The sequence below is a fragment of the Nerophis lumbriciformis genome, linkage group LG01, assembly GCF_033978685.3.
Source record: "Nerophis lumbriciformis linkage group LG01, RoL_Nlum_v2.1, whole genome shotgun sequence".
Taxonomy (NCBI): domain Eukaryota; kingdom Metazoa; phylum Chordata; class Actinopteri; order Syngnathiformes; family Syngnathidae; genus Nerophis; species Nerophis lumbriciformis.
The window spans coordinates 41,962,432-41,985,451 of record NC_084548.2 but is presented as its reverse complement, the minus strand read 5'-3'; the positions used below and the strand labels follow the sequence as shown (position 1 = coordinate 41,985,451).

At 40.8% G+C, this 23,020-nt stretch overlaps 1 protein-coding gene across 2 annotated transcripts; it reads left to right on the top strand.

Moving 5' to 3' along the window:
- Positions 1 to 3,263: 3,263 nt before the first annotated feature.
- On the top strand, positions 3,264 to 23,014 carry rbsn (rabenosyn, RAB effector). Of its 2 annotated transcripts, none has more exons than XM_061982072.1 (12): positions 3,264 to 3,864; positions 6,101 to 6,367; positions 12,729 to 12,863; positions 12,939 to 13,039; positions 13,111 to 13,156; positions 13,225 to 13,386; positions 19,959 to 20,218; positions 20,315 to 20,385; positions 20,456 to 20,542; positions 20,611 to 20,713; positions 20,782 to 20,886; positions 20,952 to 23,014. In XM_061982072.1, the coding sequence occupies exons 2-12, from the start codon at positions 6,121 to 6,123 to the stop codon at positions 22,041 to 22,043; spliced, it is 2,409 nt and encodes an 802-aa protein (XP_061838056.1). In that variant the 5' UTR covers positions 3,264 to 3,864; positions 6,101 to 6,120; the 3' UTR covers positions 22,044 to 23,014. The 2 variants fall into 2 exon arrangements, with proteins under 2 accessions (XP_061838056.1, XP_061838047.1); XM_061982063.1 differs by lacking the exon at positions 3,264 to 3,864 and adding an exon at positions 5,558 to 5,743.
- The last annotated feature ends 6 nt before the right edge of the window (positions 23,015 to 23,020 follow it).

Sequence of the window (23,020 nt, the reverse complement as noted above, 5' to 3'; positions counted from 1 at the left end):
TGCATAAAAGCCAAGCTGTAGTAACAATGTTATTGTAAGAGCGAACACTGAGGAACTCTTTTTCTGGCGTAGTAACACATCGGCGTGCTTCGGTATTAGCCATAAAAGCTAACTACAGATAAGCTAGCTTCTACGTCAGTACGAAATGCGTTTGAGTTTGTAATGCACAACACTGCGATAGGACACCAATCTGTACTAACTGAAAACCCTGAACATTATCTTTACATTATCTGTAAAGTATTAGCCCATATTTCATGTTTTGTTATACACAGCTAGCCAGACAGCTTAGGCGATCCATGATACACACATGACGTGCTGTGTTTATCATATCAATATAAAGTGTGACTCAGGTTGTCTGTTTGGTCCAGCTGGCCGGGGAGTGGGTTTATTTGGGGTAAGCACGCCATTTATGTCGAAATAGCTTGTATCCAAATTCCACATTTGCAGCTTCGTGTCACGCCAACTTTACTCTATCGGCTTCCGTCTGCTCAAATGTTTCACCCTCTACTTCGTGCTCGCTTCTAGAAGAAGCAGTTCATTCTCTGTTCATTCAGCTTGAAAAATATAAGGTTGTGAATCCTCATTAGTGCAAAAATAGTCGTCTTCGTTGTTTGTTAACAAGTCTGCCATGATTAGAACACACACAAGGGTGTAGGAACGCAAATTTGTTGCCAGGAGTCGGACGTGCGCTGCTATGAAAACAGAAATCAATGCACGGAAGAAGCCATTGATTAAAATGATCGAAATTAAATACAGTAAATACTGAACATATTACATATTGTTATGAGATACTACATTTTAAACAGACTTGCAGGGTGTATATAAAACATTGATGGAGGGTTTTGAAGTGGTTTTAGAGGGCTATGAAGGCTACAACGGTGATTCCCATTAGCCGTGTCTTCCAAGCATTTTTATCATATTTAAAATACTAATTGAAAAAAAGACGTGTGTTCTTGTCTTTCATAATGACTGTGAACGATGGAAACAATAAAAGAGTGCAGTTGCCCTCTAACACACAAAGCTAATGCGTGTGCACGTGTTAGGGACATAGTAGTAGTAGTTGAATTTGAACATGCTGAAAAAATTACATCAAAATCCAAATTATTTACAATTCACAGTTCAACATGTCCTACAGGGAGTAGGAAGAATCCAAGCTTATTTAATCCTTCCCCTTCATCATATCACGTACCAGGAATTACTACATTTGTTCACATTCTGTGCTCACAATGCACTGCTCTAAAAAAAAAACGTACTGGGTGTACTTAATAGAAGCCGTAAGTAGGCAAGATATAATGTTTGTTTTTTTGGTAAAAATTTTGCATAGATTAAGTTTTACAGACCATCTTCAAGCCGCTTTCTGACTGTCTCTTCAGGATGTGCCGTTTTGTAGGCGGTCTTATTTACGTACCTCATCTTCTCCCCCGTCAGCTATGTCAGTGTTTCCCACACATTCATTTATTTGTGGCGGCCCGCCACGAAAGAATTATGTCCGCCACAAATGGATTTTTCGGCTTTTGACTCGCTCGACCGCTCATAAAAGCAATGGGACTGTCTGTGAATGTTGCTTGTAGTTACACCTCCGGTGCAGTAGGTGGCGGTATGCATTGTAACTCCGCCAATAGCACTTAATTCACCTGGTGGGCCAGAAGAAGAAGAAGAGGGACGGACGGACGGGACCAAAATACTCGCCGACTACTTTTCATAATGATGGCGCTTCCTACGTTTCTACCTCAAACGTCCAAAAGCTGCTGAAAGCCTTGATCCAGGATGCCATGGGGAAAAAAACTTAAATGGTGCCTTTTGGCGATAGTTAGCAGCTTGGTGGCTCATAGCCACCAAGCTGCTAACTTGGTGGCTATGCTATGTGAATAGCATAGCATAGCATGCTATGTGAATACTATGCTATGATGTGACAGGTGGTGACAGTACACCACCTGTACTGTGGTAGCACCTGCAATGCTACCACGCTAGCAAGCTAACGCTTGCTAGCGTGGTAGCATTGCTTCATTTTTACAGGTGTTATAGGTAGATAGGTTATAGCTGCATCGCTCGCGGCTCGTCATATATTTAATGTTAATCCGCGATTTCACCGAGCGTTTCACTGACGGTTTCGCCTGACGCTGCTTCATTAACACCGCCGCTGTTTGACTCGGTCACCTGTTTTCATACCGACGAGCTAACGTGTCCAGGTTATAACCCTGTTGTCAATAAACACACATGGACTGAAGCTAAATTGTCCACTGTCCACTGCAGCATGTGAATGCAATGAAAAGAATAAAATCTGAGCCAACCAGCTGTTAAAATGTTGTCCAGGTTAATGTTTTATTAAAGGCCCTTCATTTCAAGATTTCAACTGTGATTGGGCTTTAAACAGGTGGATGACCTGTTCAGATGGGTGTAACTGCTACTGGTCAAATAATGTGAAATAGCATTTAATTTTACATGTATGCAATGCCATTTAAATGTAATTATAGATAATAATAATAATAATAAATATTGTGTAGTGTTGTAAATAGTCAACGGGAAGGATTCTAGTAAGATATAAGCCATGAGCACGACACAGCCAGAAAAAAACCTAGGCAGGACAAGTAAAAATATTGGGGCAAGTAGATTTGAGAAGTCGGGCAAGTAGAAAAAAACATTAACGTTGAACCCTGCATGTGTTGAGCTGCTGGTTAGACGGCACTGTACATAGAGCGCTTCTGCTCGTTAGTAATAAATTCTAATGTTGGATGTTCACTCCTTCACACAGATGAGTATAGAAAAATATTTTCAACGGCCGAAAAGGGCTGGACTTGGAGAGGAGGTAGGCCTACAGTCCGGACCACAGGTGCGACCTGTTCAGCAGGAGGAGGAGGAGGAGGTTGACTGACTGTGGCAGGACACCTCTGCCTCTGTTTCACTTCATCCATCCATCCATCCATTTTCTACCGCTTATTCCCTTTGGGGTCACGGGGGGCGCTGGAGCCTATCTCAGCTGGTAAATAATATGGTTGTAGTAGTAGGCTAAAGTTAAATTATTTAGTATTCACTAATTAAAGGGGCAGAGCTTTAGGAGACATTTTAGCTTTTATATTTTATAAGATATATTTTTTGTAAGAACCACAATTAATAAATATATTTCAGTGAATCACTAATTGTTCAAATCTGTATATAAATATGTACATAAAATGTTGTAATTATATTCCAACTCCGCGTTCTTCTTGGTCATCGCCGCTGCCGCCCCCCCCCCCCCCCCCCCCCCCCCCCGCCGACCACACCACCACAAATAGATGCCTGTCCTGTGGGAAACACTGTATGTCATACAGATATAAGTTAGAACTATACGCTACTTTGTATTAGAAATGGCAGAAGTGGAGGATGCATGTGCATGTACGAACCAGTCTGCCCCACAACAAGATTACTGACTACAGCAGTGATTTTCAACCTTTTTTGAGCCAAGGCACATTTTTTGTGTTGACAAAATGAGGAGGCACACCACCAGCAGAAATCATTAAACAACGAAACGCAGTTGACAGTAAAAAGTCGTTGTCGCAATTGTTGGATATGACTTTAAAGCATAACCAAGCATGCATCAACATAGCTCTTGTCTCAAAGTAGGTGTACTGTCACCACCTGTCACATCACGCCGTGACTTATTTTGAGTTTTTTGCTGTTTTTCAGTGTGTAGTGTTTTAGTTCTTGTCTTGCGCTCCAATTTTGGTGGCTTTTTCTCTTTTTTTGGTATTTTCCTGGAGCAGTTTCAGGTCTTCCTTTGAGCGATATTTCCTGGATCTACTTTGTTTTTATCCTTCTTCGTGGGGACATTGTCGATTGTCATGCCATGTTCGGATGTTACATTGTGGACGCCATCTTTGCTCCACAGTAAGTCTTTGCTGTCGTCCAGCATTCTGTTTTTGTTTACTTTGTAGCCACTTCAGTTTTAATTTTGTTCTGCATAGCCTTCCCTAAGCTTCAATGCCTTTTCTTAGGGGCACTCACCTTTTGTTTATTTTTGGTTTAAGCATTAGACACCCTTTTACCTGCACACTGCCTCCCGCTGTTTCGACTTAGTAGCTACCTGCTGCCACCTACTGATATGGAAGAGTATTACACGGTTACTCTGCCGAGCTCTAGACAGCACTGACACTCAACAACAACACATTATTTACAGACTATAATTACTGGTTTGCAAAAAATATTTTTTACCCCAAATCGGTGAAATTAGATAATCTCCCACGGCACACCAGACTGTATCTCACCGCGGCACAGTGGTTGAAAAACACTGGACTACAGCTTTGCACAGATCTTTGTGTAAATCTCTGCCATAATTGGAGATATCCGTTGACGTCATCAATAGGAAAAAACAATTTCATATGGCTCGTTTGAGGGAAGTGTGAAGAAAGGTAGGATTGTTTTATAATTATCTCCACCATGCCTCCATGGTTTATATACATTTTTTAGGACTTATGCAGATCCCAAATACACAAAACAGGTGCCAATAGGTAATAAAAGTTGGTTTTTCATAATAGGTCCACTTTAAATATTTAGTAGAGAAACTTTTGTGCTGAGTTCAGACGTTTCCTGTAGTTAATCACCAATCTTGCACACATCTCAGGAAAAAAACTTTGGTGTACTCATCTAAACAAATATCTTTCAAATCATGAGTAGGGGTGCCCAAACGTGTTGCTCCAAGGGTCAAAGGGAAAATGTGCCAATGGGCTGCAGTCCAAACGCAGTCATTTTAAGTGTTAAGCAGCACCCTGAGTTAAGATTTAGCCCCATACCACCATATTTAAAGTAGTAGTAAGATCATTAAATTTGATCAATGGCATATATCATCAATGATTGTGTGAGCTAGAAAGAGGTTATGTGAATATGTATTACATTTGGGAAGCAGGTGAAACAAAATAAGTTACTTTGGGAACCCCTGGTTTAGAGCTGTCACTTGGCAACTTTAAGTTTCACGTCCCTCTACAAATATGAGGCCACTCCAAGATCCTAATGTGCTTGAACATCACATTAGTGGCCTTTGCCGTGTATCTATAGGCCTTCCAACATGGCATTGACACTATATCACAACCAATATTCAATATCATCCAACATTCTGGGGTACTGTTTATTAGTCCCTGAGTTGCTGTGAATATTCATGTCCTAAGAAACAGCCCCCAAAGTCAAATGTTTTCCACCTCCATGTTCGACCTTTCTCGTCTAACACGGTTAGTCAAGTTAATGCCAAATTAGGACCCCATTTTGTATCGTCTATCATCACATTCTTCCTTCTTCAAAAGCACATAATACATCCAAAATGATACTTTAAATTTCGAAACGTCAATTTAGATATCAACTAAAATATACAACAAAAATAATCACTTACTTTGAGCGCCATTGTCAAGTCAATTCAAATGGTATTTAACTCGAAAAAAAACATGTAGTCTTTATGCGCATGCGTGTGCATGCTCGATAGCGTTAGATATCTCATTTCGACTGTTAAACAGTATTAATAGTGGAAGTAGGAAGTTGTTAACTTTAAATACAATACGCATAGAACATGATCATCGTGCACCAAAGTTGCAATACTTTACAGTACCAGGTTATGTCTTATTTTAATAGCGCTTGTTTCGAATTTGGAGCGTTTCGACCCTCATTGCTTTCCGTACTGCCGCGCAATGTCACATGATCAGACAGGTTCGCTACCGCGGATGTTGGTGAGCTGTCAAACTGAGTCCAAACAGTGACAAAGCGGTTATTGTATGGTTAAACTGTAAGTATAAACAGCACATCCTTATTAATAATCCGTTTTTATATTGTTGTGGGAAGAAGACTTTGTTTATTAGCCACGGTGACAGCGAAAGATAGCAAGACTTGTTGTTAGCATTTTAAGCTAACGCTGCACCCTTCGAATACCACTGCGAACACTTCAACTACATTTTATTCAAAGACAACTGGAGCTTTTTGTTATGCTTCATATATTCTATCAGAATGGAGTGTGTTAAATACATATTATACATTGTTTCACAGCGGGGGTTCGAACGGCTAACCTTACATGAGCGTCCACAAGTGCTCCATTCACTACACCTGTTACTCCTAACTGCGTTGTCTTATTGACGTTGGTTTGCAGTGTGATGGAGCTATCATGGCATGGTTTGCACTCCCTGTGACACAAGGAGTGGAGAAGGACTGCCTCGTCGCCCTCCTCCTTGCACAACACGGGCTGCCGCCATCATGGCTTCGAGCTACCCAACCCCTTTTGAGGGCACAGGTGAGGTGAAGGAAGGCTTCCTTTGTCCACTGTGTCTGAAGGACCTGCAGTCGTTCTACCAACTCCAAGGCCATTATGAAGAGGAGCATTCTGGGGATGACCGCCACGTTCGAGGGCAACTGAAAAGTAGGTCACATCTTTTGTGCTGGTAGTTTAAGTTTGAATAGGGCTGGTGATGTTATTGCATCCAGAGACAACATATGATATGCACTGATGATAAATTGTTTATTGTTTATTGAGGATCCCCATTAGCCTACGCTAGTCTTCCTGGGGTCCTTTTCAAAAGTTCATAGTAGGGCTGGGCGATATGGCCTTTTTTTAATATCTCAATATTTTTAGGCCATATCGCGATACATGATACATATCTCTATATTTTGCCTTAGCCTTGAATGAACACTTGATGCATATAATCACACCAGTATGATGATTATATGTGTCTACATTAAAACATTCTTGTTCCTACTGCATTAATATATGCTCATTTTAAACTTTCATGCAGAGAGGGAAATCACAACTAAGTCAATTTACCAAAAGTGTATTTATCAAACAGTTATTAAGCAGTGGCACAAACATTCATGTCATTTCCAAAACAGAAAGTGCAAGATTGTCAGAGACATTTTGAGAACAAGCTATTAGTGCACTTTTGTGCATGGTGTCACTAAGATGACTTATCAAAACAACACTAAATTAAAGTGCACTTTTTGTACAGAACACCACTACAATAGTTTAAAAAAACATGATGTCACACAAGATATTTCAATAAGTGTCAAATAAAAATGAGCTGCATAATAGGAAATCAAATAGTGTTCGTCCTTCGCTATGTGGTAGGTTCCTGCGGACATTATCTCCTTTTGTTGTCGACTCTTTTTTTCATACGGTGTTGATCTGGAAATGTTTGCCTCTGCATTTTGATGGTGTGGGCGTGTGGCACCGAATGGAGATGTTGATGAGTTTCAAGCACTCTTCAATCTCTAGCAGGTGACTTTTCAAATGATGCTACATATTAGCAGTAATGCTACTTTTTGTAGAAACGCTTTTGCTCCACACTTGACAAATTACGGTTGTCTGTTCGACATATTCCCACTTGAAGCCAAACCACCGCCAGACGACGAACCCCCTGCTGTTTTTCTTGGGAATTAATTCTTCCTTCATTTGTTACCAGATTCGCACCTTCTTTCTCTCGTATTATCACTCGCACCACAGCTAACTTTAGCCATGCTGCTACCTCTCTGCTTTGCGAGGGCGTATACGTATGTGACGTATGACGTGACAGTATGTGACATATGTAGAAGGTGCGCTTGCTGTCTGTGAGAAGGAGACACAAGAAGGAGTGGAAAGAGCCTGTCGTGTAATGCCAGCAGCATGCGTGAGAACGTATACTCGAATATCATGATATAGTCATTTTCTATATCGCACAGAGACAAACCCGCGATATATCGCGTATATCGATATCGCCCAGCCCTAGTTCAAAGTAAAATAGTAATACACAGCTCCAGTTACAAAAAATACACAAATCCAATTACAAATAAAAGAAAGGAGAAGGAAAATAAAATTCTCAAAATAATACAATAAAATAACAGTAAATGGGTTATACTTGTATAGCGCTTCTCTACCTACAAGGTACTCAAAGCGCTTTGACACTATTTCCACATTCACCCATTCACACACACATTCACAGGGAGCTGCCATGCAAGGCGCTAACCACGACCCATCAGGAGCAAGGGTGAAGTGTCTTGCTCAAGGACACAACGGACGTGACGAGGTTGGTAGAAGCTTAGGATTGAATCAGGAACCCACGGCCACTCTCCAAACCGCGCCACGCTGACCCAGTACACAGATACAGTTACAGAACATACGCAGATTCAGTTATAATAAAAGAAAAATAAAATTCTCAAAATAATAAAAAAAAACAGTACACAGATCCAGTTACAGAGCATACGCAAATCCAGTTACAATAAAAGAAAGGAAAAAGGGAAAGAGAAAAAAAAAAAAAACGATAACATGAAAGCTTAACTCTTAAGTCTAAAAAGTGACTTTACATGTTTCCTAAATGCTTTTTTTTTTTACTGGGAATAGTCCTAATATTTAAATAAAGAGTATTCCATAATGAAATGCCTCTGTATACAACAGTGCTTTTCATTGAATTAGTCCTTGGTCGTGGTAATGCAAGTAGACTTTGAGTTGAAGCTCTGGTACTGTAGCGGTGAACATCAGCATTATAACCAATCTGCCACTTAATTGCATGTACAGTGGTACCTCACTTTAGCAACCTTTTTTGCACCACGGACCGGTTTAATGTAGGTATTATTTTCAGGAACCGGCTTTTCACTTGTGCCAAATAAATACAGCAAGAATAAGTGCATGAAAAATACAACTCACTATAACGCTGAATTAGTGGTAGCCCAGGGCTTGTTTCTTTGCAACGAGATCCCCAGCAGGTTACCATCAACCTGCAGATGGAAATCAGCCTTTGGCACATTTATGAGCTAGCTTCCTTTATTTGTAAAGCCACTTGTGGTTTATAGCATGAATCAGAATCAGAAGAGTTTTTATTGCCATTGTTTGAGAACTGGTTCACAAACTAGGAATTTTACTTGGCATATTTATATTGCATATGTTCATTAATGTGCATTGTATCATGTCACAGAGTTATAACAAATATAACAAATGGCAACTTCCTGTGAGGAGTTATATTGTACATCTATAAACAGGCTTATTGGTGTGTCTAGTGGGACAGAAAGTTAAGTTGTTTGCAGTCGTTTACAAATTATTTAATGTTTCTCTGCGGCCTAGTAGCATATGCGTCACAAACCGATACCGGTCCTCGGACCGGTGGTTGGGCACCACTGCTTTAGAGTGTTTGGAGCAGGGGTGCCCAGACTTTTTGCCTCAAAGGGTCGAAGGGAAAATATGCAGATGGGCTGCGGTCCAAATCGCAGTGATTTCAAGTGTTAAGCAGCACCATGAGTTAGGATTTAGCCCCATACCACCATTTTTAAAGGAGTAGTAAGATCATTAAATTCGATCGATGGCAACTAGTTAAGCTTGCGGATATACCATCAATGATTGTATGAGCTTGAAAGAGGTCAACATGAATAAGTCTTACGTTTGGGAAGTCATACATTGGTGGGTGAATGAAACATAACAATTCACTTTGGGCACTTCAGCCATTTAACTGCATGTACAGTGGTACCTCAACTTTAGAGTGTTTAGAGCAGGGGTGCCTTACATTTTTACCAACAAGAGTCAAAGTGAAAGTGCCAATGTTCCACGGGCCAAACACAGTGTGAAACACTAATAGCCTAAACGTAAATAATATAGTTCCTCTAATTAGGGCCAATAACAATCATATGTGACAACTAATTAGTCTTGCAGACATGCTGTCAATGATTGTGTGAGCTTTAGGGTTTTTTGCGATACAACTTTTTCACTTTAGATACGATACCAATATTGATACAGTACAATATTAGGAAGAATCATACATACTTTTATTATTTTGTAGAGTGGAATGTTAGAAATGGTTTGATCAAGTGAGATTCGTCAAACAGAACAATGGTAGGTATGAAAAACAGAAATCTATTTATTATTATCCATCTGGAATGGATTTATGCTGTCTTTAGGTTGAAGTGGGGTAGTAATTTTTTTTTTTTTGGCAGCACCTCTTAGTCACAACAATTTATCAAGCTCAGTAGGCTGAATGATGCACACACGTTTGTTTCTGGATACTTTAATATGCTTCTGTGTTGGAGACTTCATTATGCAAGTAACATGCAAATATAATTATTTGATACTTGTTTATATTGACAAATGTGGTGTTTTAGACTGAAATATTGTTCAATTAAGGACATATGTGTATATATAGCTTGTTTGCTATTGTGTACTTAGCTGGTGTGTAGCTGCAAGCTTCTAGCAACCTATAAGTCTACCATGTTTACCTTTTTTAAATGACTTCACTAAAATACAAGAAAAGACCAACCTTGTGTGCTTATTAGAGGTCAGACATTTACTGTAGCTGTTAGCAAATAAATGTGTTGCAGGACTGCTTGTATTTGAGCTAAAATCAGAAAGTTTGGATGCAAGCTGATATAATCTGATACTTGTTTTGATTATATCAGACTGATATTCAATATCAATATTAGTTCAGGATACACCTAGTGATCTTAAAAGAAGGTCAGTATGAATATATATTACATTTAAGAAGCCACACTTTGGGGTATGGTTTAGAGTTAAGAGCTGTCTTTCGGCTAATTGTTATGCTTTAAGCTGCAAGCAAAAATATGAGATAGAAGCATCCATGCCATTAGTGGGCGTAGCGAATGTCATAGTGAACCCCTTAAGATCCGACCGGACATTAACTTATAGCTAAGAATCAACGTTAGTTTGTTTTTCTAACCATTGAAAAGACTAAAGTGAGTGTGAAGGACAGTGCTGAGAAAAATAAGTAGAATCATTGAATTTAATTAAATTAAAGAAAGAAATAATCAAAAACACGACAGAGCGTGTCATAGAGATGTATACCAAGTAGGTTACCCTTATTTGCATCATTGTTGTAAGTGTCTACATGCTTACTGGTCAGGAGGCACAATGAAAGAAATATAATGTAAAACAATTACTTACTTTTAGCACCAGTAACAAAGTCTACACAATGTAGTCAATTTTGATTGTAATTTGTTTTGAGGAAAACTTTAGTGTTGATGTGTAACAGAGGCCAGCAGTGTGGCTGGGCCATGTGTACGTTGGTAAACCTCAATCCCTGACAACTTCAAAGAACAATGCTGGGTATTGCGATGTCAGTTTGGGCTTTCATCTCGGTGGATAGCACCCAGGTTTGAGTACTGAAGGCGAAAAGGCAGGGACCGATCCTGGTGGGTTACAGATGTGCATGCATGCGTGCGTTCGGTAGCTCTTTTTGACAAAGCTACAACAAAGACAAACGACATAACACATAAAAGCCCCAACACAACTTGAAGACGCGACCGACGCAACAGAAGTGACAGTGGAGCAAGTTACGGCGACGCACCGACTTCCAGAACACAACAACTGGCACCCATGTAAAGGTTATTTCATCAGAAAGAAAGAAATACAAGAGATGAATCAAAGAGGAATGCTTCCGCTCGCCAGGGCAGAGAACAGATAGTGAATGCTTGGGTTAGGCAACTTTATTTAGCAGGTAAACCTACTCTTAAAATTGTGGTTACTGTAGTTTTATTGAAAATTGCTTGAATGTTGAAAATGTGAACCCATTGGTCATTCATTGTTGTTTACGCGCTTGTTTATATCCATAATTCATTTGTACTTAATTCCCTTACAAAATAACAGAAACATAGGAAACTTCACCTGTAGTGTACTGTATCTAGTATTTATTTCACAGTCACACTGGTTGAATTGTGTTTGCTAAATATTATTGTCCATGAATCGCAACGACAAATTCTAAATTGAATCTAATCGTTGTTCAAACAAATCGTTACACCCCCAGTATTATATTTGAAAGGTCTGTGCTCTGCACTTGAATGCCATACATAAATATTATTTTCCAACTGAATGTAATTGTAATTGATAGAAACACCGGGATGGATCTGTGTGGTCTTTACAAGAAGATGATATAACAATTGCATTGCGCCTTGCACTGCAAACATAGTTGACTTGTTCAAGACTTAAAAAGCAGGTGTTAAGACTTCCCTGAAGAGCTGTAACGTGAAGTGGGTGGTGTAGGACCCCTTGTGTTAATAAAAATGGCAATCAAAAATACATTTTTTCACATCAATTACATATAGTACCGATGAATACCGGTATCGATTAGGAATAACGATATTGGTATTGGTATCAATAAAATAAATGGTGTAGCAGACTTGACGAATAGCACTTGCTATTCTGCACCATACTGAGGCAGAAGAGTTGATGTTGCCAGACAAGGAACCTCTCTCCAAAGTAAATGATGTACTATATTATTACTGTACATTACTTAAAACAAATATTGTACTTGTAGTGTAGTTTTTCATACAATATTTATTATCTAGACAAGTGTTTTTCTTTTTAAAAGGCATGTTAAAAATGTGCTGTTTGGGGTGTGGAGAAAAGCAATACTGTAAATGATGTATTGGGCCGAATATAGGACCTTCCTTAGAAAAAAGGGTGGAAAATACAATCGTCTTATATTCCAGATCTAGAGATCTTTACATGCAGTCAGAAGTGAAAATAAACTACTTGTCTCCATGCAAGTCAGAGCTTCTCTCCCTGTCACTCACATACCCAAGTGACCCACAAAACAGAGGATGGGACAGTTGGCAAACAGCAGAGGAGGATTTATTTATTATCAATGAGTAAGATAACTGTAATCAACAAACAACTGTCAAGCAGCTACGGAGTATGACGAAATACTTTTTTGTAATCTACCAGTTATTTCAAAGATATAAACATGATTTAAAAAAAATAGGTCTTGAAAAAGAGATACATAGGCATACAATCATACATGTCTGCATTTCTATAGGTTTGGTCCAGAAGGCTATTAAAGCCAAAGACAAGCTACTGAAGAGGGATGGAGATGACAGACCAGATGCTGGCAGTTATGAATCTTTCTATTATGGTGGAGTGGACCCATACATGTGGGAGCCTCAGGAGCTTGGTGAGACTGGAATAAATGTGCTATGATTGAGGAACAAGTCATATACATATTTCTAACTCTGCTCTTCTTTTGCAGGAGCGACAAGAAATCACTTGGAATTTTTTAAGAAACACCGTGCTGCCAGGATCGATCATTATGTCATCGAGGTCAACAAGCTCATCATCAGACTGGAAAAGGTGTGCTTGTGTCATTACAATGCAAGTGTTTTTTCTTTCCAATTAGCTGAAGGTAAAACATGTCCTTTCAGCTAACGTCCTTTGACAGGACCAACTCAGACGCAGCCAAAATCAGAGGCAAGCTCCTTGTGTACTATAGATACATGTTTCAAAGGTAATATTACTGAACACGTCATCTTTTACAGCCATTGAGAAGTCTGTCGTGTCCTGGGTGAATGACTCCGATGTCCCTTTCTGTCCGGACTGTGGAAACAAGTTCAACATTCGGAACAGAAGACACCACTGTCGTCTTTGTGGCTCCATCATGTGCAGGAAGTGCATGGAGTCTGTGCCCTTACCTCTTGCTCGTATGTATGAACGCAACACTCCAAGACCAACAGTTTCTCTCAGAATTATGCAGCCACCATTTGAAATTACACCCCATTTTCTAAAGTATACACTTTCAATGGATGGCCCATTTAAAAAGACAAAGTGACGGCTGTGTAATATTGTGTTGAACTATTTATACAAAAAGAAGAAAAAGCAGCTCTTTAACTGTCATTGCACAAGTACAACGAAATGTAATTTTCAGCACAAATCCGTCCAAGATTAGACAAACATTGTACAGGGTAACAGAACAGCAACGCTGATGGGTCGCCACTTTCGGCGCCCAGTAAAATGTGGTTAAAAAAGGTGGAAACGGAGGTGGGGCAACAAAAAAAAGTCTATCTCAGACTGGGGCCGAGAAAAACTATTTGATAGCATCCCATCCATCCATCCATCCATCCATTTTCTACCGCTTATTCCCTTTTGGGGGCGCTGGAGCTTATCTCAGCTACAATCGGGTGGAAGGCAAGTCGCCACCTCATCGCAGGGCCAACACAGATAGACAGACAACATTCACACTCACATTCACACACTAGGGCCAATTTAGTGTTGCCAATCAACCTATCCCCAGGTGCATGTCTTTGGAGGTGGGAGGAAGCCGGAGTACCCGGAGGGAACCCTCGCAGTCACGGGGAGAACATGCAAACTCCACACAGAAAGATCCCGAGCCCGGGATTGAACCCAAGACTACTCAGGACCTTCGTATTGTGAGGCAGATGCACTAACCCCTCTGCCACCGTGCACAAATACACGTTGTCACAGAAACAACAAGACTTGCAACAGTAGGGGAGAGGGCGGGCATCTGGCCCACAGCTGCTAGCCACTAGGGGCGCTGCTCCGTTTTCCGTCATACCACGTGGGGTGAGGCGTCAAAGACGTGGGATGGGGGGCGGGGAGCGTGTGTGTGCGGCGTGTATTTTACGTGAATGCATGTGTGTGTAAGCCTGCAGCATGTCTCTGTTCCACGACCTCGGTGCTCTCGCAAACGCGATAGCACAGTCAGTCCAACACAAATCAACAGACAACAGGTGTATGTCCACGAGAGACAAGAAATTACTTTGTTGGTTCTCCACTGCACTGTACTTGAGGAAAATCTCAAAGCAAACCTTGCCAAGTCGCTTGCAGCCAGGGAAACAATCCAGATTAGAATGTCTGTGTTTGAGCGAGCGAAAACACATTTAAACTTTTCACTCTGTCTATTTCTGGTCCTCAATGTCATCATTCTTTGCTTTACAGAGTAGATGGCGTCTCCAAGATGTCAAACTTCCGATTTAGTCCAAAATCACAAAAGTCTGATTGCCCACAGCTTTTCCCATCCTTTAATCATTTGTGGCAGCTTTGGGATTCCTTTGGTGATTTTTAATTAATCTAAAACCTTTCTTTGTACTCTGGTATGTTTTGGAAATGCTTTTTTGCTCCACAGTCACATTTATAACCAGTATGGTGGAGGCATTTTCAGATTGCAAATGCGCCCCCCCCCCCCAATATTGGAGAAAGACGCATTTGTCCTTCTCAAAAAATAAACCACGGAGGTATACAGGACTGTCTCAAAAAATTAGAATATTGTGATAAATTTCTTTATTTTCTGTAATGCAATTAAAAAAAACAAAAATGTCATACATTCTGGATTCATTACACATCAACTGAAATATTGCAAGCCTTTTATTATTTTAATATTGCTGATTATGGCGTACATTTTAAGAAAACTCAAACATCGTATCTCAAAAAATTAGAATATTTCCTCAGACCAAGTCATAAAAAAAAGATTTATAACAGCAAAGCAAAATCAAACATTTGAAAATGTCAATTAATGCACCCAGTACTTGGTTGGGAATTCTTTTGCACGGATTACTGCATCAATGCGGCGTGGCATGGAGGCAATCAGCCTGTGGCATTGCTGAGGTGGTATGGATGCTCAGTATGCTTTAATAGCGGCCTTCAGCTCATTTGCATTATTAGGTCTGGTGTCTTTCAGCTTCTTCTTCACAATACCCCACACATTCTCTATAGGGTTCAGGTCAGGAGAGTTGGCAGGCCAATCGAGGACAGTAATGCCATGGTCAGCACACCTGTTACTGGTGGTTTTGGCACTGTGGGCAGGTGCCAGATCATGCTGGAAAATGAAATCATCATCTCCATAGAGCTTTTCAACAGATGGAAGCATGTAGTGCTCTAAAATCTCTAAAATCTCTAGAAGCGTCTGACTTTGGCTATGGAAAAGAAGCACTGAACAGTTGCAGAGTGGTCCAAAGTCCTGTTTTCAGACGAAAGCAAGTTTTGTATTTCATTTGGAAGTCAAGGCGCTAGAGTCTGGAGGAAGGCTGTAGAGGAGCAAAATCCAAGTTGCTTGAAATCCAGTGTGAAGTTCCCACAGTCAGCAATGGTTTGGGTAGCCATGTCAGCTGCTGGTGTTGGTCCACTGTGTTTTATCAAGTCCAGAGTCAATGCAGCTGTGTACCAAGAGATTTTAGAGCACTACATGCTTCCATCTGTTGAAAAGCTCTATGGAGATGATGATTTCATCTTCCAGCATGATCTGGCACCTGCCCACAGTGCCAAAACCACCAGTAACTGGCGTACTGACCATGGCATTACTGTCCTCGATTGGCCTGCCAACTCCCCTGACCTGAACCCCAAAGAGAATTTGTGGGGTATTGTGAAGAAGAAGCTAAAAGACACCAGACCCAATAATGCAAATGAGCTAAAGGCCGCTATTGAAGCATCCTGGACATCCATACCACCTCAGCAATGCCACAGGCTGATTGCCTCCATGCCACGCCGCATTGATGCAGTAATCCATGCAAAAGGATTCCCAACCAAGTACTGAGTGCATTAATTGACATTTTCAAATGTTTGGATGTGAGTGTGAATGTTGTCTGTCTATCTGTGTTGGCCCTGCGATGAGGTGGCGACTTGTCCAGGGTGTAAACGCCTTCCGCCCGATTGTAGCTGAGATAGGCTCCAGCGACCCCAAAGGGAATAAGCGGTAGAAAATGGATGGATGGATGGATGATTTATTTTTGCTGTTATAAATCTTTTTTTTACTTGGTCTGAGGAAATATTCTAATTTTTTGAGATACGATTTTTGAGTTTTTTTAAGCTGTATGCCATAATCAGCAATATTCAAATAATAAAAGGCTTGCAATATTTCAGTTGATGTGTAATGAATCCAGAATGTATGACATTTTTGTTTTTGTACTTGCATTACAGAAAATAAAGGACTTTATCACAATATTAAAATTTTCTGAGACAGTCCTGTATGTGCTATTACGTGGCCGGCGTGGCTCAGTTGAGAGAGTGGCCGTGCCGGCAACCTGAGGGTTCCTGGTTCAATCCCCACCTTCTACCAACCTCGTCACGTCCCTTGTGTCCTTGAGCAAGACACTTCACCCTTGCTCCTGATGGGTCGTGGTTAGGGCCTTGCATGGCAGCTCCCGCCATCAGTGTGTAAAAGTGTGTGTGTGAATAGTGTCAAAGCGCTTTGAGTACCTTGAAGGTAGAAAAGCGCGATACAAGTATAACCCATCTATTATTTTGAAAGCGCAACACAGCGTCATTTGACATCCTTCACCAACCAGAGAGAGACGGAGTGGAGTGCAGACTCAAGAAGACGACACTAGCAAGAGCTTTGCCATGAATATTGCTTGTTTATAACGTCTTGCTGTTTGTTTATATTCATATTTAGAAACTATGTATTTTGAGTTAAGTCATTTTAATTCTGTCATGGTCACTTTTCCATGATTTAATTGCTAACTTTGTCAGTGTTCCCAAGTAACATCAACTCTAGCTAAAATGTTTTGTCATCCCCTTCCATATAGCAAACGGCCACCACTAAAAAAAAGAATGAAGTAGCAGCAGGACTACTTTATTTTAAAAAGAGTAACATCAGTGTGAGTAACGGTTACATTACAACACAAAGACAATACCAAATTAAACTCAACCATTTATCAACACGTATACAATTACATTAAATATGATGTGCAATTAAAATTACAGTCCTACAGTAGAATGATAGTACATCGATTAATGAGGCAGGTGAAGTAATGACAGGTGGACTGAGAGAGCTCAGATGAGGTCATGAACGAGTGAAATATATATTAGCCTGTTGTTACTTTTTAAACAAACAATTACCATAAGAATAACTAATAAAGTCAGGGAAAATATTGGAGTGTCAGATGGAGCTTGAGGGTATAAGAAAATATTTTAAAATCATATTATTGATTATAATGAACAGCAGCTGATGACTAATGTCAAGTAGATTTTTTTAGAATGCATGTGATTTATTGTGATAATTGTTTAACCATTTCTACAATACTATAGGGTTTGGGTTATGTTTTAATTACAAACCCCGTTTCCATATGAGTTGGGAAATTGTGTTAGATGTAAATATAAACGGAATACAATGATTTGCAAATCCTTTTCAACCCATATTCAATTGAATGCACGACAAAGACAAGATATTTGATGTTCAAACTCATAAACTTTTTTTTTTTTGCAAATAATTAACTTAGAATTTCATGGCTGCAACACGTGCCAATGTAGTTGGGAAAGGGCATGTTCACCACTGTGTTACATCACCTTTTCTTTTAACTAAACTCAAACGATTGGGAACTGAGGGAACTAATTGTTGAAGCTTTGAACGTGGAATTCTTTCACATTCTTGTTTTATGTAGAGCTTCAGTCGTTCAACAGTCCGGGGTCTCCGCTGTCGTATTTTACGCTTCATAATGCGCCACACATTTTCGATGGGAGACAGGTCTGGACTGCAGGCAGTCCAGGAAAGTACCCACACTCTTTTTTTACGAAGCCACGCTGTTGTAACACGTGCTGAATGTGGCTTGGCATTGTCTTGATGAAATAAGCAGGGGCGTCCATGAAAAAGACGGCGCTTAGATGGCAGCATATGTTGTTCCAAAACCTGTATGTACCTTTCAGCATTAATGGTGCTTTCACAGATGTGTAAGTTACCCATGCCTTGGACACTAATGCACCCCCATACCATCACAGATGCTGGCTTTTGAACTTTGCGTCAATAATAGTCTGGATGGTTCGCTTCCCCTTTGGTCCGGATGACACGATGTCGAATATTTCCAAAAACAATTTGAAATATGGACTCGTCAGACCACAGAACACTTTTCCACTTTGCATGAGTCCATCTTAGATAATCTCGAGCCCAGAGAAGCCGGCGGCGTTTCTGGATGTTGTTGATAAATGGTTTTCGCTTTGCATAGTAGAGCTTTAACTTGCACTTACAGATGTAGCGACGAACTGTATTTAGTGACAGTGGTTTTCTGAAGTGTTCCTGAGCCCATGTGGTGATAACCTTTAGAGATTGATGTCGGTTTTTGATACAGTGCCGTCTGAGGGATCGAAGGTCACGGTCATTCAATGTTGGTTTCCGGCCATGCCGCGTGCCTGCAGTGATTTCTCCAGATTCTCTGAACCTTTTGATGATATTATGGACCGTAGATGTTGAAATCCCTAAATTTCTTGCAATTGCACTTTGAGAAACGTTGTTCTTAAACTGTTTGACTCTTTGCTCATGCAGTTGTGTACAAAGGGGTGTACCTCGCCCCATCCTTTCTTGTGAAAGACTGAGCATTGTTTGGGAAGCTGTTTTTATACCCAATCATGCCACCCACCTGTTCCCAATTAGCCTGCACACCTGTGGGATGTTCCAAATAAGTGTTTGATGAGCATTCCTCAACTTTATCAGTATTTATTGCCACCTTTTCCAACTTCTTTGTCACGTGTTGCTGGCATCAAATTCTAAAGTAAATGATTATTTTCAAAAAAATTTAAATTTAAAAATGTATCAGTTTGAACATCAATTATGTTGTCTTTGTAGCATATTCAACTGAATATGGGTTGAAAATGATTTGCAAATCATTGTATTCCGTTTATATTTACATCTAACACAATTTCCCAACTCATATGGAAACGGGCTTTGTACCCAACCCAATGGGCAGAGGCATCCAAAACCAGGTTTAAGCTCAGGTCCAAATGCATGAACCTTATAATTTGATGCTTTAGCATTTTTTACCTGAAGTATCCAACATTGTAACATTTATAAGACACAAAAGACAAAATTCATCAGAGGTCCTCCTTAAACGGTTTTTGTGTTGGTTTAAAGCAAACCACTGCAAGTTCATAATCTTTGCAAATACACATAATTTACAATAAAGGTTTAATAATTTTGAGTGCAACTGTAAATTATGTACATCTATGTAATAACATAAAAACAATGAGAATCTCCCTTTATTCAGCTCAGACTTGATTGATGCCGACATTTAACAATGTTGGTTATTGTGCAGGAGTTTAGAACTGCAAATACTATGTCTTTAATATTACTTTATTTAGCTAGCAAGGCATATAACTGATTTACCAACTGTCAATCTAACTTGAGTTATAATCTTTACGGACTTTTTGAAACTTTTTTTTTATTGAATCATTAAATTGTGTATGTGTGCTTTATGGTGTCAGTGTTTAATTTTTTAACATGATTTCCTTTTTATTACATGACTTGTACACCCTTTCATTCGCTTTCTTACAGAAAAGCTGATTAATGGTACACGAGAGGCTCTAAGCGTACCCGGGAGACACAGTCAGTCTCAATCCCCCCCTATAGGCAGTGGCAGCAGCATGGGCTCCAGGAGAGGCAGCATCAGCAGCCTGAGCAGCGTCACCTCCATGTTGGAAGAGAAGGATGACGATAAGATCCGCTGCTGCCACCACTGTATGGACAAACTGTTGAAGAGGCAGCAGAAATTGGAAGAGAAAGACTTTGTGCCTGACATAGTCAAACTGTACGAGGTCAGTCTTCCTATAACATACCATGAAGGTCTGAGGAATTTACTCTTTTGTATTCATCTTGACGTGGTTGTTCACTGACATGTGACTTCCTCTCAGAGGCTGAGGATGTGCATGGAGAAGGTGGATGAAAAGGCTCCAGAATATATCAGAATGGCTGAATCGCTCAGGTGACACTCGTTTGGGCTCATCTCACTGCAATTTCTGACATGATTTGATGCTGACTGCCTTCTTCCATAGCGCTGGAGAGACCACATACAATCTCGACACAGCAAGTGGACTTAGACTGGAAGTACAGAAATACTACGAACTGATTGATGCGCTAAGGTATCGGTTTTGAACGTCAAAGTTGAACTCGTTTAACATCAACCTTAGCCTTTGCGGTCTTTCCTCAGTAAAAAGATTTTAACTCTGGGAATAAAAGACGAGCCACAGCCGCATCCAAAGGTGCTGCAGCTGCAGAAGATGGTGCGCTACACAGCCACACTGTTTGTCCAGGTGAAGCTCAGAAAATAACTGAACAATCATTATTACAAATAATTCAACACATTTATTCTTCCTAAAAGGAGAAGCTGTTGGGGCTCATGTCCTTACCAACTAAGGACAAATATGAGGAGCTTAAAGAAAAGAGAAAAGAGGAGCAGGAGAAAATACTCCAACAAGAGAGACTGGTAAGGTGTTGTTTGGTGGACATTTTGCTGGTCACGCCAGTTGTTTATATTTTTTTGCCTCACAGGCAGTTCAGGACGCCTCGAAGAGGAGGCAGGAGTCTGAGAAGAACCGTGTGCCTGCCAGCACCAACGGAGAGCTGCTTCAGGGCCCCAGAGTGCCTCGCATGACCAAAGCTGGAGGCTGGTTGCCCTCTTCGGACTCAGGCCATGCACGCAGTGAGCTGGACGACCCCCTCCTGCAGCAGATCAACAACATTCAGTCCTTTCTTAGGCAGGCTCGTGAAGCCCAGAAAGCAGATGAGGTGGCGATGCTGGAGGAGAACTTGCGTCAGCTGCAGGATGAATATGACCAGCAGCAGACCAGCCTGGCCATCGCGCTCTCTCAGAAGCTGGCTGAAGAAGAGAACTTGCAGCAGGGTGAGTTGCTCCGTTTGGAGGCTTGGGAGCGAGAGGAGAGGGAGCACAGGGGCCCCACTGTGGCCTCCATTCCACCTGCCGTCACGTGGGAGAGAACTTTGGATATCAGTCTTCAAGGTAATTTTCAGGAAGCGGGCAGCAGAGAAGACGATATCACCCTAGAAGATGAGAGCTCCATTATTGCTTTACCTGTAAACCAGGAAGAATCTCCTCCTCGGCTGAGAAGCTTAAATGAAAAGAAAGAATATGACCCTTTTGACGAAGCAAAGGCAGAGGAGGACGCACAGGCTGACCATGTTCCCATCAACCCTTTTGAGGTAGCAGAGGACGATGCACAGGCTGACCAGGGTCCCGGCAACCCCTTTGAGGTAGCGGAAAAGGACGCACAGAGTGACCATGTTCCCGGCAACCCTTTTGAGGTAGCGGAGGAAGAGGCACAGGGTGACCATGTTCCTGGGAACCCTTTTGAGGAAGACGAAGATACAGACCACAGCAACCCCTTCATGGAGGCCTCGGACCATTCTAAGCCTGCCTCGACCAACCCTTTTGACTATGATGATGAGGCTCCACCCGATGTGGACATGATAGAGGAAGAGCTGCTGCTGCAGCAGATCGACAACATCAGGGCCTACATTTTCGATGCCAAGCTCAGCGGTCGGCTTGATGAAGTGCAGCTGTTGTCGGAGAACCTAAGAGAGCTACAGCGCACTCTGCAGGAACAGAAGAGAAACAAGCAGTGATGCTGCTCCATTCAAAAGGTCCTCTGTGGATGAGGTTGACATCACTGCGTCCACGTTCTGTGGATCTCACCTCATTTCCTCCACCGTATTCAAACCACTCTTAATGACACAATATTGCACAATTGTGAACATATTCCACCAGTTTAAAGGAAAGGGATCATGTGTTTCCTTGTGAATAATGGGCGTTGTCTGCCTCAGCCGTGACACTGGACAGGACAAGCAGTCGAAAAAAGATGAAAAGAATCATGTTAATTAGATATGTGGGGGATTTCAAGACACGTTATACTAAATGGTAATGCTCATCATATTACTGTCCTGTACCTTGATAGTATGCTTTAAACATGCATTTAAAGTTGTCTGTTTTAATGATCAATTTTGACACATTTTAAACAATTACCATGCGATTATCACTATTTTGGCTATTTCGTCACTTTTGTGTATCTGTCTGCTAGCAAACATTTGGAGTGCAGAGTTTAGGACAATTGGAAAACTACAAGGTCTGTCAGCCACATGTGAGGAAGTATCCACCAGCAGTGTAATATGCATCGAACAAAAATGTAAATGTAAAAACATTGTGGAGGTTTATCAGGTGAATGAGAAAATGGTCTCTATGCTAATATTTGTACTGTTTCAAGCACTACTATTGCTTTTTTTTTTTTAACATTCATACTGAAGATGCTAGATTAGCATTATGCAACATTCAGTGTTCTTGTTCTGTGCTTTTTCAAGAGATCTGTGTGACAAGCATCTGTCCAGTGGTTACTTCCCTCCAGCTCGCTGTGGCCGCACATTGCACATGCTTGCTGCTTCTCCAATGCATGAACGTTGAATGAATGCCAGCCAGTATTATCACTAAACCTTTTATATCTGTCAACTTCTTCTTGGGCTAACAGACTTACTGTTAGTCATTAGAAGCGCCGAACATTTTCGACAAATTTAACGCCTGAGCACAAATAAACAAGTAAAATTGGTGTTCC

Coding starts and splice junctions, on each gene's coding strand:
- rbsn (XM_061982072.1), top strand. CDS start 6,121: ATGGTTTGCACTCCCTGTGACACAAGGAGTGGAGAAGGACTGCCTCGT. Junction 20,219..20,314: donor ACATAGTCAAACTGTACGAG/GTCAGTCTTCCT, acceptor ACTTCCTCTCAG/AGGCTGAGGATGTGCATGGA. Junction 20,887..20,951: donor TACTCCAACAAGAGAGACTG/GTAAGGTGTTGT, acceptor TTTGCCTCACAG/GCAGTTCAGGACGCCTCGAA.